The 14,810-nt window shown below is 38.1% G+C and overlaps 1 protein-coding gene across 1 annotated transcript in view; it reads right to left on the bottom strand.

The window, feature by feature from the left end:
* The window catches only part of ASXL3 (ASXL transcriptional regulator 3), a 539,404-nt gene extending 527,842 nt beyond the window's left edge, over positions 1 to 11,562 (bottom strand). Inside the window, exon 1 of the mRNA XM_053715008.1 lies at positions 11,319 to 11,562. Within this exon, the coding sequence (XP_053570983.1) occupies positions 11,319 to 11,372 (54 nt within the window). The 5' untranslated portion in view covers positions 11,373 to 11,562. The remainder of the gene's footprint in view (positions 1 to 11,318) is intronic.
* Between the last annotated feature and the right edge of the window lie 3,248 nt (positions 11,563 to 14,810).

Here is a 14,810-nt window from a genome sequence, read left to right as displayed (position 1 = left end):
TATATTAAAAGGGACAGTGAAGTGAAAACTAAACTTGAATTGAGTAGCTAGAGTATGACATTTTAAACAACTTACTTCTCTAATTAATGTTGCTTACTTCTCTCAGTATCCTTTGTTAAAAAGTAATCCTAGGTTAGCTCAGGTGCATAGTGTCTGCAGCAATGTTTATAATAGTGTTATACAAATTTATAATAGAAGTAAATTGGAAAGTTCTTTAAAGCTGCATGCTATAATAATCTCAATTATTAAAGTTTAAAGTGAAGGTCAATTTTAATGAATTAGTGCCCGGTTTTTAATAATCCTATTAAAAACAAGGGCACTTTAATTCAACAAAATGGACATTTCACTCGTTTTCTTCAAAAATGTACCTTTTAATCCTAACAGCCGCTGCAACGCTTCCTCCGACCGCCGCAAGCCTTCTTCGCGGGTCCAAAATGGCAAATCCGGCTTCCTCCAATCAGGGCGTTGCCTCAGGCCATGATTCCCCCCTGGGGGGGGGAGCCGTGATTGGAGGAAGCCGGATTTTTCATTTCTGACGTATGAAGAGGCTTCCGTCAGCCGGGGGAATCGCTGGAGCGGCTGTCAGGATTACAAGGTAAGTTTTTGACAAAATTGAGTGAAATGTCAATTTTGATGAATTAAAGTGCCTTTGTTTTTAATAGGATTATTAAAAACCGGACACCAATTCATCAAAATTGACCTTTAAACTTTAATAATTCAGATATAGCATGCAGCTTTTAAGAACTTTCCAATTAACTTATATTATAAATTCGTATAACACTATTATAAACATTGCTGCAGACACTACGCACCTAAGCTAACCTAGGATTACTGTTTAACAAAGGATACTGAGAGAAGTAAGCAACATTAATTAGAGAAGTAAGTTGTTTAAAATGTCATACTCTATCTACTCAATTCAAGTTTAATTTGCACTTCTCTTAAAAACCGGGCACTAATTCATCGAAATTGACCTTCACTTTAATTTTGAGGTTAGTGTCCCTTTAAATGAGCAATGTGAACCCCTACCACCCCTAGACTGGTCCCAGCACACTTACCGAGTCACACTCAAACTGCTTCTAACAAATATAAGACTCACACTTTTCCACAGCACTGCTTGCAGACAACAGGTTACAGCCATGGCAGTGTCAACCACTACCACTCTGTCAAGATCTCCACAATCCTGCCACCCCAATCGAGCAATCACCACCAGCCCCAGGGAGAAGCCCACACAACGTGAACTCCTCACTGAAAGAGGGCACCTCAGCAGCTGGTGATGTGCTGCGTGGCGTCACAGCGACAAAACCAAGGGACAATCTAAGTGATAGAGGACCGGATTGCAAGAAAAACTGGAAATACAGCGACACCTGATGATTGAAGGAAATTATTTGCTGCTCAGGAAATAAATGCTCAGCTTAGGTTCCCTTTAGGTAGACAGCTACAGTTCTCAAGTTCAGGTGGAAAACTGTAACTGGCTTCCTAAAGGGAACCTAAGCTGAGCGGCTGTGATAGACCCGGGAGTTCTGAAAGTTACGGATTGCTCCATACAAGCCAGGGACCGCATATCTTGGGGACACTTTTAAGACATTGATGCTTTTATACAAGACTTTCATGTGAGTCTATTTTAATTTGTGTTTTAAATTTATTAAATCATACTTGAAACCAATTGCGCTGTTTGCTTACTTTTAGATATACCCCTTAGTGAGGATCAACCCTTTTTGTTTCTAACACGCAATAAATCGGTGTATTAAAGCTAGGGCTGCAACTAACGATTATTTTCATAATCGATTAATCGGCCAATTATTTTTTCGATTAATCGACTAATCGGATAAAAAGAGAATCAATAATAGTGTTCTATGTTTTAAATAAAATCCACATAATGAGTGTTACAAATATAAACTTCAGACTAAAACTTTACATTAACACAACTGTTTCTTCAATTTCTAAGCAGCAGAACACAGTTTTATAATTAAACAAAACAAAATCACAAACTGTTTGAAAAGAGGTAGAACTAGAAAGAGTTAGACTATCACTGTTAATAACATTCTGTTGTTCACTCTTTCAGAAACTTTGCATTGAAATGCAAAAATCTCAACATGTCCACATGCTTCTGGCTAAGGCTGGTTCTCTGTTTGCAGCTATATTTCCTGCAGCAGAGAAAAGGCTGTTGAGGTGTATAAGTAGGGTTTTGCCAATTTCACCAAAGTGGGATATTTATCTTTGTTAGCTCTTCACCAATGCCAAGTGTTTTCTACCTTGGCAAGGGGCCTCTCAATAAAGTAACCCTTGACTTCATTCTAACATAAAAATATCTTGAATATCTATATGCAATGGTAAATAACCAGCTATAAAGGTTAGGGGAAATATCTAGTCCGCTCTAAAAATAACGAATATATACTATATATATATATACTAATAAAGGTTGAATCTGGTACATATTATCACAATTTATTAAAAATATAAAAAAAAAACAATAAAAAACAAAGTCAGAAGTGCTAAGGACTGTATATCAATAACAGGACAAAGCCTTACACATTTATTTATACAGTACATATAATCAGCAATAGCAAGCAATCTGCTAATAATTGTGCAAACAGGTAATAGTGCACATCAATTTAAATAACTCCCATCAATCTAGGGGCAAGGTGTAAACAACAAGCTTGGCACTATATCATGAAAAGCATAGTTCCAAATCACCAGATTTAATATAAACAATCCAAATGATGACTATTATATCTGGGTTGCACATAAGCCAGGGGTAGTTGTAAACATATACTGTCCTGAAAAAGTGAAAAGTAGACGTCTGTAGACATCCTTTAGGCTAAGGACATAACCATAAAACACAATACCATATGCAGGAGCTCAGTAGAGTGAAGCAGCTGGTGTTGTGCACAGACCAACTAATTGCAAACCAACTAATCGATTAATAGATTATGAGATTCGTTGACAACTATTTTCATAATCGATTATCATCGATTATGACGATTAGTTGTTGCAGCTCTAATTAAAGCCAAGAGGACTGGGACTCATATTAACATTGCTTTTATATTATCACACAAATATATCAGATACTCTGAGTGACTTTAGTTGTTCCCCTCTATAGTGGAGGGGCACATATATAAAAAAAATCCCAAAAAAACCTAAAAAAAAATTTACTCAACTATTGTGGCTAGCTTCTATGTTTTAACCCCTTCTGCCTAGTAGACGTTAGTCACTGTGTACTTTGCTCAGCATACCCTGTTGACGTTGTACCTACAACCAACTTTTGCTTCATGCGCGATCCCACCTGTCAGCTCAGACAGCCACCAGAGGCAGAAGGCATCTGTCTTCATATGGTAAGCAAGCGCTGATCTTGCTCCCGTTACCATATAAAGCCAGATCACAGATACAGACAGTGACACTCTGTGTCACTGTTTGCTTTTTGCTGCGGTGGTGCTGTGGAAGGGAAGAAGGGAGGCGGGTGGGCAGCCCATCTATGGAGGGGGTGTGGAGGTGAATTAAAGGGGCAAAATCGCTAAGCTGCAGAAAAGATTTAGGAGGGAGGCAGGGAGTGAGGGATCTACAAAGGAAAAAGGATTATGGGGGGTCCCACAGTAAGATGGCTTTGACAGGAGAGGTTGGCCGCTGCACTACAGAAACTTGTTTTTGTTAATAAATCATAAAAAAAAAAAACTACAGACAGCTACCAGTACCTAAGATGGCAACACCAAGTGAGACGGGGGAGGGTTCACACTACACTACAGAAATTAAAAATATTTATTTAAAAAAAAAAAAATTGTATCCATAAACTGCATACTGGCAGACTGTCTGCCAGTGCCTAAGATTGTGTGGACCAGTGTGTGTGTGGGTGGGGAGTAATCTCTACACTACAGTTAGAATTGTTAAGATTTTAAAACTATTTGTCTTATGACTGCAGCAGTGTGTAAATAATATAAGTAAGAACCGCAAATGTTTTAAAAAAGTTAACCATTTTTTCTCCTTAAATAAAATAAATGTTTTAATCTGTTGAACTTTTAAAATGTAATAAATACATTTACAACGGAAAAGGATATGAAATGGCAAAATTGCAAAGGCAAACATTTGTTTTTATTATTTTTTTATTTAGTTGCAGGGTTGGCCAATCACAGGCATGTTGCTGGAGCTCTTCACTGTAAAGTAGACTATTCCTGCGGTGATGCATTTATTTATTTTTTATTTTGGATCCTATGTGTCTCATGTCCCAGATCCACACAGGAGTGCTCAACTGTTTAACAATTAGTCAGTGATTGTTCTTACCAATTTACCTTTCTTCAAACTTAAAATGTATAGACTGGTGAAGTTGAGGAATTGAAACCACTATTCATTGCTTAAAAAAAAATCTTTAATATTACCACAGCATTATAAAAGGTTATAGAAACAATGTACTCAGGCAAGCAGCTGCAGGAAACCCATTCAAGTAGGCTGAGCTCTCTCTTCCACACCTCACTGTAAGATTGATTTGTGCCAATCCTTATGTGTATATAGGTTTTCTATAGCCAATAATGCAGTATTGTCAATTTCGTTATAGGTGTCAGTTTTAACAGTCAAAATTAGCTATTTCAAAAGTCAGGAGCAATGTTAACACTTTTTTTCTGGGGGGTTTTTTGGTATCTTATATGCTCTGCTGGTTAAGAACAACATATTATATAGGACATGGAAGGCAAATGTTTTCAAGGAAATATGCCCAAATTGGTGATATTTTTTTATGTTTTTTTTCCCAATGCTCATAGGTAAATTACAGAAAAATAAATAAGTAAATTACAAAGTTTTTAACTAAGCAGAAGAAAAAAGAAAAAAAAAGGCAAATTACATTACAACTTTACTGTACCTTAAAGGGCCAGTAAACCTAGCAAATAATGTTATATAATTCTGCACATAGTGAAGAATTATATAACATTAGCTTAGCGCCAGGTTTCTAAAGCAAATTGTTAGATAGATATTTAGCAAAGAAAACAGAACGCCGCTCCTGGCTCTACTGAGCGGGTCTGTTTTCTTCTCCTAAGCGCATCTGGGCACGCTGTCTAATCACGGCCGGCCCAATCGCGCTATTTAAACTTAATGTAGCTCGCTCCCGCTACCAGATCGGGCTACATTGATTTTAATAGCACGATCGGGCGTGCTGTGACTATACAGCGTGTCCGCGATGCGCTTAGCAAGAGAAAACAGACCCGCTCAGTAGAGCCAGGAGCGGCGTTCTGTTTTCTTTGCTAAATATCTATCTAACAATTTACTTTAGAAACCTGGCGCTAAGCTAATGTTATATAATTCTGCACTATGTGCAGAATTATATAACATTATTTGCTAGGTTTACTGGCTTTTTAAAAACCTGGCTAGGCAAAGTACATTGTGGAAAAAATACCCCCCACCCCCCTCATTTCTTCATCTAAAATCTGAAACGGACTACAAATTTTGCAGAAAATGTATACATTTTATCATTCTTGTCCTGGCCACTTTGTGAAAGTGTGAGTGAGTATTCTAACTCTTCTAGCCTCAAGCAACAGAAATCAGATTATGCACATGTAACATCTTATTAAATCCCTTAGGTCAGCAAACCAAGGCTAGAACTTTATTTCTGGCTCCCAACATTCTAGATTTTTCCACATAACTCCAAAAAAACACAGCTTGGCTATTTGTGCGTTAAAACAAATGTTAAAGGGATAGTATAGTCAAAAATAAACGTTTGTGATTCAGATAGAGCATGCAATTTTAAGCAAATTTCTAATTTACTCCTATTATACATTTTTCTTCATTCTCTTGGTATCTTCATTTAAAAAAGCAGGAATCTAAGCTTAGAAGCTGGCCAATTTTTCGTTCAGCACCTGGGTAGCACTTGCTGATTGGTTGCTAAATGTAGCTTTCCAATCAGCAAGCGCTACCCTGGTGCAGAGCCAAAAATGGGCTGGCTCCTAAAATTACTTTCCAGCTTTTTTAAATAAAGATACCAAGAGAACAAAGAAAAATTGATAATAGGAGTAAATTAGAAATGTGCTTAAAATTGTCTGCTCTATCAGAATCATAAATGTTTATTTCTGACTAGATTATCCCTTATCTAAATAATAAAGATTATATTTATCCATTAATTATAAAGGACTGTTTTACATACACATAGTATGCGATAGACACATACATACATAAACACACACACACACACACACAGGGATAGACAACCATGCTACCTTTATCTTGTGCTGAACTTCACAGGTTCAAGCACCCTCTTCAGTTTGTGTGAGTGTGCGCGCATATCTATATTTTATAGTCATGTATCAAAGTTTACAATGAAGTCTACAAATTAAAGAACCAGTCAACACAATACATGCGTGCAGAAAGTTATAATAAAACTTTTGAGAGGTACCCGTGTATAATCCACATAATAATCTTCGAGAACGATTGTTTTGAATTTTGTTATGTTTTTCTTGTTCTCCCGGGTCACCTGGGTGATGATTGCAAATGAAAACTGCATATAGGTATATGCAGTTTTCCTCCACTACGCATGCCCAAGTGATGTCACCTGTAAACCGGACTGCGCTTCTGTGGTGGAGCAGTGCACATAAACAGATTGTGCACTGCCTACATAGCCAGTATATTATCCATCACACAAATGTCCGTCAAATAACAGTCCGGCCACAAAGTGTACAATTTCCAAACTGTGCCATTAAAAAGTAAATTAATTAATAAAGGCATGGCATTTTAAGACTATACACAATACAAAAAGAAAGCAGCTCGATCCTCCTTTTCCTACAGAGCACCACAATTATGGAACGACCTCCCGCACACTTTCAAACCTTTCCCAAGCCTAAAATCCTTTAAGAGATCCCTCTAAACATATCTCAAAACAGAATGCACCTGTCATGGTTGATTATACATTTCCTACCTGTTCTATGTTAAATTTTGCATATATTATGTATTATTATTGTTTCTGTATTGTACTGTACCCTATTGTAACAATGCAATGTTTTGTGGCCCCAGGACATACTTGAAAGAGAGATCTCAATGTATCCTTCCTGGTAAAATATTTTATAAGTAAATAAATAAATAAAAATAAATGACATTTTTAAGACTATCACCCACTGCACTACTGTGTTTTTAACCCCCACCCCCCCCGGGTGGATAAAAAGTAATGACTTATTTTATTTTTTAAATTGGAAATTTTTATTAAAAAAATCAGATTTTTTTTTACTTAAATACGATTTTATTTAAATGAAATGCTTTTTGAGAAAAGATCCAGCTAAAGATAGTTTACTATTTAAGATACATTATAATCAGAAGGTTATTCATCCTGAAATGAGGATCATTTTTTCATTATGTACAATGAGGTTGTATATTCATAGCTGAGGTGTTTAAAGTGATGGTAAACTCCATATGTAGCGATAATATCAATTAACAGAATAGATTACCTTACTGACACACACCAAATTACATCTAATGCAATATATTAAAAAAGCTTTGAATACTTGTATTTATCCGTTCATCTTCTGAGATACATCTCCAGCCCCCTGTGACGTAATAACCAATGTTTATTAAGTTGGACCAATAAGCAAGCCTATCGCCAGACAGGCTATCTTCTATGCTACCGGCTATGCGCCTGCACAATGTCATTTTACTTTCAAGACGCGCATCCAATCAGGAGCCTTTAGAATTCTCTGACGAATTTGCACGTGCATGTTTTGGGTACGCATGCGCTTCCACACGATTTGAGATTAAAAAATAACACCCCATCACTATCAATTTTCGGTTCTGGTAAATATGAAAATTGTATAAAAATAAAATATTTTAAGACTTACTGATATTTTCAATATTACAAACCCAATGCGCATGCGTGGAAAATAGCAGGGTCGGGAGCGCGCAAATTCTCTGACGTGCAGAGAGGGGGGAAACAAGGTACGCATCTAGTGTCTTCAGTGAAGAAAATATAAGGGGCGGAGCGATGCAGCGTTATAACGGTTTGTAAATAAGTTGAAAATATAATAAAATTGCATATAAAAAGTTAAAAAAAATAAGGCGGTTTAATAAATATGCTATTACAGAATCCGAATATGTTGTGTACCAACAGAGAAGTTTACCATCACTTTAATTTGTTTTTGGTAAATTAATTCTATTAATCCATTCACACATCATGCTCTACCAGATTTTTCCGTAAGATTATTTTTGGCATTTTTTCTGTCTAGAAGATATTATCACATAATCTTGGTTTTGTAGCTCTCAAAACTGTGAATTTGTGTCTGCAGAAATATTATGCCTCTTCTTCAAAGCAAAAATGTAACAAAATAAATATACAAAGTTGAGAAAAAGTTGAGAAATAGACCTTCAATTGAAACATGCTTTTCAAAAATGGACACCAAGAGAACAAAGCAAATTAGATAATAGAGGTACAATGGAACGTTGTTTATAATTGCATGCTCTATCTGCATCATGAAAGTTTAATTTTGACTTGACTGTCTTTTCAATCTCATTGTTTCCCTACAATTCTATGTACACAGAAACAACCCCTTATTAAGTTTCAAAAAGCTCAATGAATAGAAGATAGACGATTGAAGTAGAATAGATCTGCACAAGGACCTAATTGTGAGGAGGGAGGGCCAAGCAGTAAAAATAAAAGTGAAACCTATTATTTACTTAATTAAAGATTTTTATTATTGAGATATGATTTAAATTGGGTCCTACTGACTAGTGATTTAAATTGATTTGGATATAAATCAAATCTACCTTGACCCCCGTAAAGTTAGAAGCACAGAAGAAGTACAGCTCGGGACTCACAGAGCACTGCTGGTCCTGAGTGGGAACTGCCACTGATCCAATCAGTAGCTCTGGCCGGGGGTAAAACACACAGCAGTTCTGGGTCGATAGCCTTAAAATTACATGCTCTAACAAATAAGAGCATGTCATTATTTTTAATATTATGGCCCTTTAAGGTGTATGGAAATGTGATTAAATGCAACATTTACCTGTAAGCAGACATTTGTATGCATTAATATGTACTTGTCACAGACAGGTGTGTATGTACCTAATGTGTGAACTGATATGTATGAAGGCAAAGACAGGGAACACAATTGTGCAAGCAGTACGTAAGTTGTGCTCTGTTGTGCAAAGGAAGAGTTGTGAAATGTGCACTTAGGAAGCATGTCTACATGTACATGCAATGAGGTAGTGAGAATGGCGAGTGTATAAACACGCACATGATGAGTGTGGCACGTAGGCAGTGAGTATGTGCATACAATTAGTACTGCTGTGTATATATGTGCCTACCTTCATACTGCATGTGCTCACAAAATGTAGAGCAATTAGAATGGTGGGTAAATAAATGAGCAATGTTCTCTGGACTATATTATGCGGTTACCATGTGTACACCTACAAGCATCGTTTTGTACAACCTCCACAACACATTGCCCATAGATGTACATAAGCTGCCCACATGTACACTCTGTGAGGAGTGTGTTGAGAAGTATACATACAGGATGCATGTATATATACAGACAGTATGTGCACACATACCTGCAATGTGTTATACATATTCATTCTGCACATACACACCATATGTACAGACCAAAATGTTAGGGTGAATGTGCACGTAGTTGTTTGTATAAATCCATAGTTGCTATGCATACATATAGTCAAAGTGTTGTCTTGAGTGTATATACCTGCAAGGTGTTGTGAGGTGTACATGCATGCAGTGTGTCGTAATATGTAAATGTAGACAGTGACTTTACATACATGCAAGGATTTCTTATGTGCGCAGTATAAATGAAAGGGGATATGAGCATGCAGGCAATGTGTTTCATACATGTAAAGTCTTGTGATGTGTACATGCACACAGTGTGTTTACATACATGCATGCAAGGTGTGATATGCACATGCATACAATGTGTATATATAAATGCAAGGTATGGTGTGCACATGAAGGCAGCGTGTTTACATACATGCATGGTGTTGTGATATGCACATTAAGGCAGCATGTTTACATACATGCAAAGTGTTGTGATATGCACATGCAGGCAGTGTGTTTACATACATGCAAGGTGTTGTGATATGCACATGCAGGCAGTGTGTTTACATACATGCAAGGTGTTGTGGCATGTACATGCAGGCAGCGTGTTTACATACATGCAAAGTGTTGTGATATGCACATGCAGGCAGTGTGTTTACATACATGCATGGTGTTGTGATATGCACATTAAGGCAGCATGTTTACATACATGCAAGGTGTTGTGGCATGTACATGCAGGCAGCGTGTTTACATACATGCAAAGTGTTGTGATATGCACATGCAGGCAGTGTGTTTACATACATGCAAGGTGCTGTGATATGCACATGCAGGCAGTGTGTTTACATACATGCAAGGTGTTGTGATATGCACATGCAGGTAGTGTGTGTTTACATACATGCAAGACGTGGAATGCTCAAGCAGGTAGTGTGTTTACATGCCTGCAAGGTGTTGGGATAAGCACATGCAGGCAGTGTGTTTACATGCATGCAAGGTGTTGCGATATGCACATGCAGGCAGTGTGTTTACATACATGCAAGGTGTTGTGATATGCACATGCAGGCAGTGTGTTTAAATACATGCAAGGTGTTGTGATGTATGCACGAAGGCAATGTGCTTACGTGCATGCAATGCGTGATGAGAACATGCATACAGTGTGTATATATAAATGAAAGGTGGGATGTGCACATGCAGGCAGTGTGTGTACATACACACAAGGTGTAATGTGTGCATGTAGGCAGTGTGCTTACATGCATGTAATGTTTGCATGGAGGCAATATGTGCAAGGTTTTGTGATGTGTACATGCAGGGAGTGTGTTTATTTACATGCAAGGTGTTTATATGCATGCAGGCATTATGCTGCACATGTAGATAGTACATTTACAAACATGAAAGGTGTTGGTATGTACATACAGCCATTGTGTTTACATACATTAAAGGTACTGTTTACATATCTGCAATACATCATGCGTATATGTTGTGTTGTGTGCATACAATAAATCTGAGTTCTGTGCAATATGTATGCAATCTGTTTGTACAAACACTGAGTTAGTTGTGTGATGTGACATACATCTAGTATACATACAAACAATGTAAATTGTGTTCTGTCACTGCGAGCAGTTTGTACACATAATGAGTGAGTTGTGGGGTGAGTGGTATGTACATGTAGGCAGGATGCACTGACAATGAATGAGTAGTATGTAGGTGCAAACTGAGAATGTGAAAGCAGCTCTCTCCCTCAAGATATAAGAGATCTGTGCTCACAACAGCAATAACTCAAATGACAACAAAGCCCCGCACATAGTCGTAAAACAGTGGCACCTACCAGGCGGGCAGCCTCGGCCCAGGTGCGGTCCTTCTTCTTCCTCTTGTCTTTCATGTTTGCATCTCATTGATGGTTCTTATGACGTGGGGTTTCCACGGGTACCCGAGGGCTGAAGCGGGGACAATGGCAGTGCGTTCTAAGCTAGCGGCCTCGGTACCCCGCCTACCTCAACAATGCATGCAGCAGCGGCACTCTGCAGCTGACAGTTCTGGGATGCTCCCGTTCCCCCTCACAACAATACACAGTGACGTCACGGCGAATGGCGACCCGGTGCTCTCGCGAGGGAAGCGGCGGCGATGGTTTGAGCCAAAGCTCGCGAGCTCTCCCAGGCCAGCATTCGGAATTCCATTGAGCGCTGGGGCTTCCCTGTGCAGATCCACGCCCCCTGCATCCTGCTCCAACCTGCTGCGTCCGCCGCTTGCTGCTCATTCCTCGTTTCTCACAGATAAGAGCGGAACGTGAGCAAATTTACACAGTAACTATAGAGATTACGTTCTTATAGATTTTAAATTTAATGGTGTGTCCTATATTTAAATTTATTTTGTTGAGTCCCAACTTAGTGTTTGATGAGAGAAATCACACGAAATATTTGGTTGTTTTTTAACATTATATTAATAGATAGACGACAAGGAAGTTGGGTTCTTATTCAAGCTGTTTCTTATTCGTGAAATTCTGTTTCTTATTCATGGAAGTTTCTTATTCATTTTTTTTTGTCTGACTGCTTTAAATTGACTTTAAAAATATAGTTTTATTTAAATAATAATTCATGTAATGTAGTTACACAGAGGTGGAATCCCTTTATACAACAATTGGATATACAAACTGGAAAAAAAGGTCATACGTTGGCACCAATACCAATATTACTATTTTGAATAAGTAACTATTTGAATAAGTAACTGATATTTTGAAAGGGTTAATGACCATTGGGCACTGATTTCACTATGAATATATACAGGGTAGATCCCCCTTCATGACATGCCATTGTTTTTAGCCTGGCCCAACAGCGTTTTGGGCACATAAATTGATGCCAACCCTGGCATAGGTGCTCTAATGCTCATTTTTTTAATAAATAACTGATATTTTCAAAGGGTTAATAACAATTGGGCCACTGACTTCACTATGAATATTTACAGGGTAGATCCCCCTCCATGACATGCAATTGTTTTTAGCCTGGCCCAATGGTGTTTTGGGCACAGAAATTCATGCCAACGCTAGCATTGGTGCTGTAATTACCATTTTTGAATAAGTAACGGATATTTTCAAAGGGTTAATAACCATTGGGCCACTGATTTCACTATGAATATATACAGGGTAGATCCCCCTCCATGACATGCAATTGTTTTTAGCCTGGCCCAATGGTGTTTTTGGCACAGAAATTGATGCCAACCCTGGCATAGGTGCTGTACTTCTCATTTTTGAATAAGTAACTGATATTTTTGAAGGGTTAATAACCATTCGACCACTGATTTAACTATTAATATATACAGAGTAGATCCCTGTCCATGACATGCAATTGTTTTTAGCCTGGCCCAATGGTGTTTTTGGCACAGAAATTGATGCCAACCCTGGCATAGGTGCTGTACTTCTCATTTTTGAATAAGTAACTGATATTTTTGAAGGGTTAATAACCATTCGACCACTGATTTAACTATTAATATATACAGAGTAGATCCCTGTCCATGACATGCAATTGTTTTTAGCCTGGCCCAATGGTGTTTTGGGCACATAAATTGATGCCACCCCGGCATAGGTGCTGTACTTCTCATTTTTTAATAAGTAACATATATTTTGTAAAGGGTTAATAACCATTGGGTGACTGATTTCACTATGAATATATACAGGGTAGATCCCCCTCCATGACATGCAATTGTTTTTAGCCTGGCCCAATGGTGTTTTGGGCACAGAAATTCATGCCAACACTGGCATTGGTGCTGTAATTATTATTTTTGAATAAGTAACATATATTTTCAAAGGGTTAATAACCATTGGGCCACTGATTTCACTATGAACATATACAGGGTAGATTCCCCTCCATGACATGCAATTGTTTTTAGAAAACAGCAAGTCCTTAATCCAGCACACAACGGCCCCATGCACGCCACTCTAGAGCTCCACTCCAAACTCTGAACAGTAGATAAAAAATCAAAGCAGAGTAGCAGCAAACAAAGGATTTATTGTTTAACACAACAACAAATGCAGCAACGTTTCGGTATTACTACCTTAGTCAAGCTCGACTAAGGTAGTAATACCGAAACGTTGCTGCATTTGTTTGCTGCTACTCTGCTTTGATTTTTTACGCAATTGTTTTTAGCCTGGCCCAATGGTGTTTTGGGTACAGAAATTGATGCCAACACTGGCATTGGTGCTGTAATTACCATTTTTGAATAAGTAACATATATTTTCAAAGAGTAATAACCATTGGGCCACTGATTTCACTATAAATATATACAGGGTAGAGCCCCCTCCATGACATGCATTTGTTTTTAGCCTAGCCCAATGGTGTTTTGGGCACAGAAATTGATGTCAACACTGGCATTGGTGCTGTAATTACCATTTTTGAATAAGTAACATATTTTCAATATTCATAGTGAAATCAGTGGCCCGATGGTTATTAACCCTTTAAAAATATCAGTTACTTATTCAAAAATGAGAATTAGAGCACCTATTTTAGGTTGGCATCATTATCTGTGCCCAAAACACCATTGGGCCAGGCTAAACACAATTGCATGTCATGGAAGGGGATCTACCCTGTATATATTCATAGTGAAATCAGTGACTCGAGCGTATCTGGGTTCCTGCTATTGATAGGTCCAGTGAACTGGGTCACTGTTGAATATCCAGTCTGCCTCTGATAGCACTGTCTGAGTGCTCTTCATAAATGTGAGTACCCTGACTAGGGATATATACACTGACCCTACCTGGTTATACTACTGGTACACACAGACGGCCTGTCTGTTTTCTCTCTCCAGACTCTGATGATATCTCGTTCCTATATCCAGGCTAATCAGTGAGCTGGTTCGCTGTTAAATATCCAGTCTGTTCCTAATAGCACTGTCTGAGTGCTCTTCACAAATGTGAGTACCCTGATTAGGGATATATACACTGACCCTACCTGGTTATACTACTGGTACACACAGACGGCCTGTCTGTTTTCTCTCTCCAGACTCTGATGATATCTCGTTTCTATATCCAGGCTAATCAGTGAGCTGGTTCGCTGTTAAATATCCAGTCTGTTCCTAATAGCACTGTCTGAGTGCTCTTCACAAATGTGAGTACCCTGATTAGGGATCATACATGGTGAACATATTATATTATTACCGATACACACAGGCGCCTCTCTTGTTCTTTTCAAATTTTCAGTTATTCAAAAATGGTAATTACAGCACCTATGCCAGTGTTGGCATCAATTTCTGTGCCCAAAACACCATTGGGCCAGGCTAAAAACAATTGCATGTCATGGAGGGGGATCTTCCCTGTATATATTCATAGTGA

This window comes from Bombina bombina, chromosome 5, assembly GCF_027579735.1.
Source record: "Bombina bombina isolate aBomBom1 chromosome 5, aBomBom1.pri, whole genome shotgun sequence".
In the NCBI taxonomy this organism is placed as follows: Eukaryota; Metazoa; Chordata; class Amphibia; order Anura; family Bombinatoridae; genus Bombina; species Bombina bombina.
The sequence above is the reverse complement of the archived record's forward strand: the minus strand, read 5'-3'. Positions and strand labels throughout refer to the sequence as shown.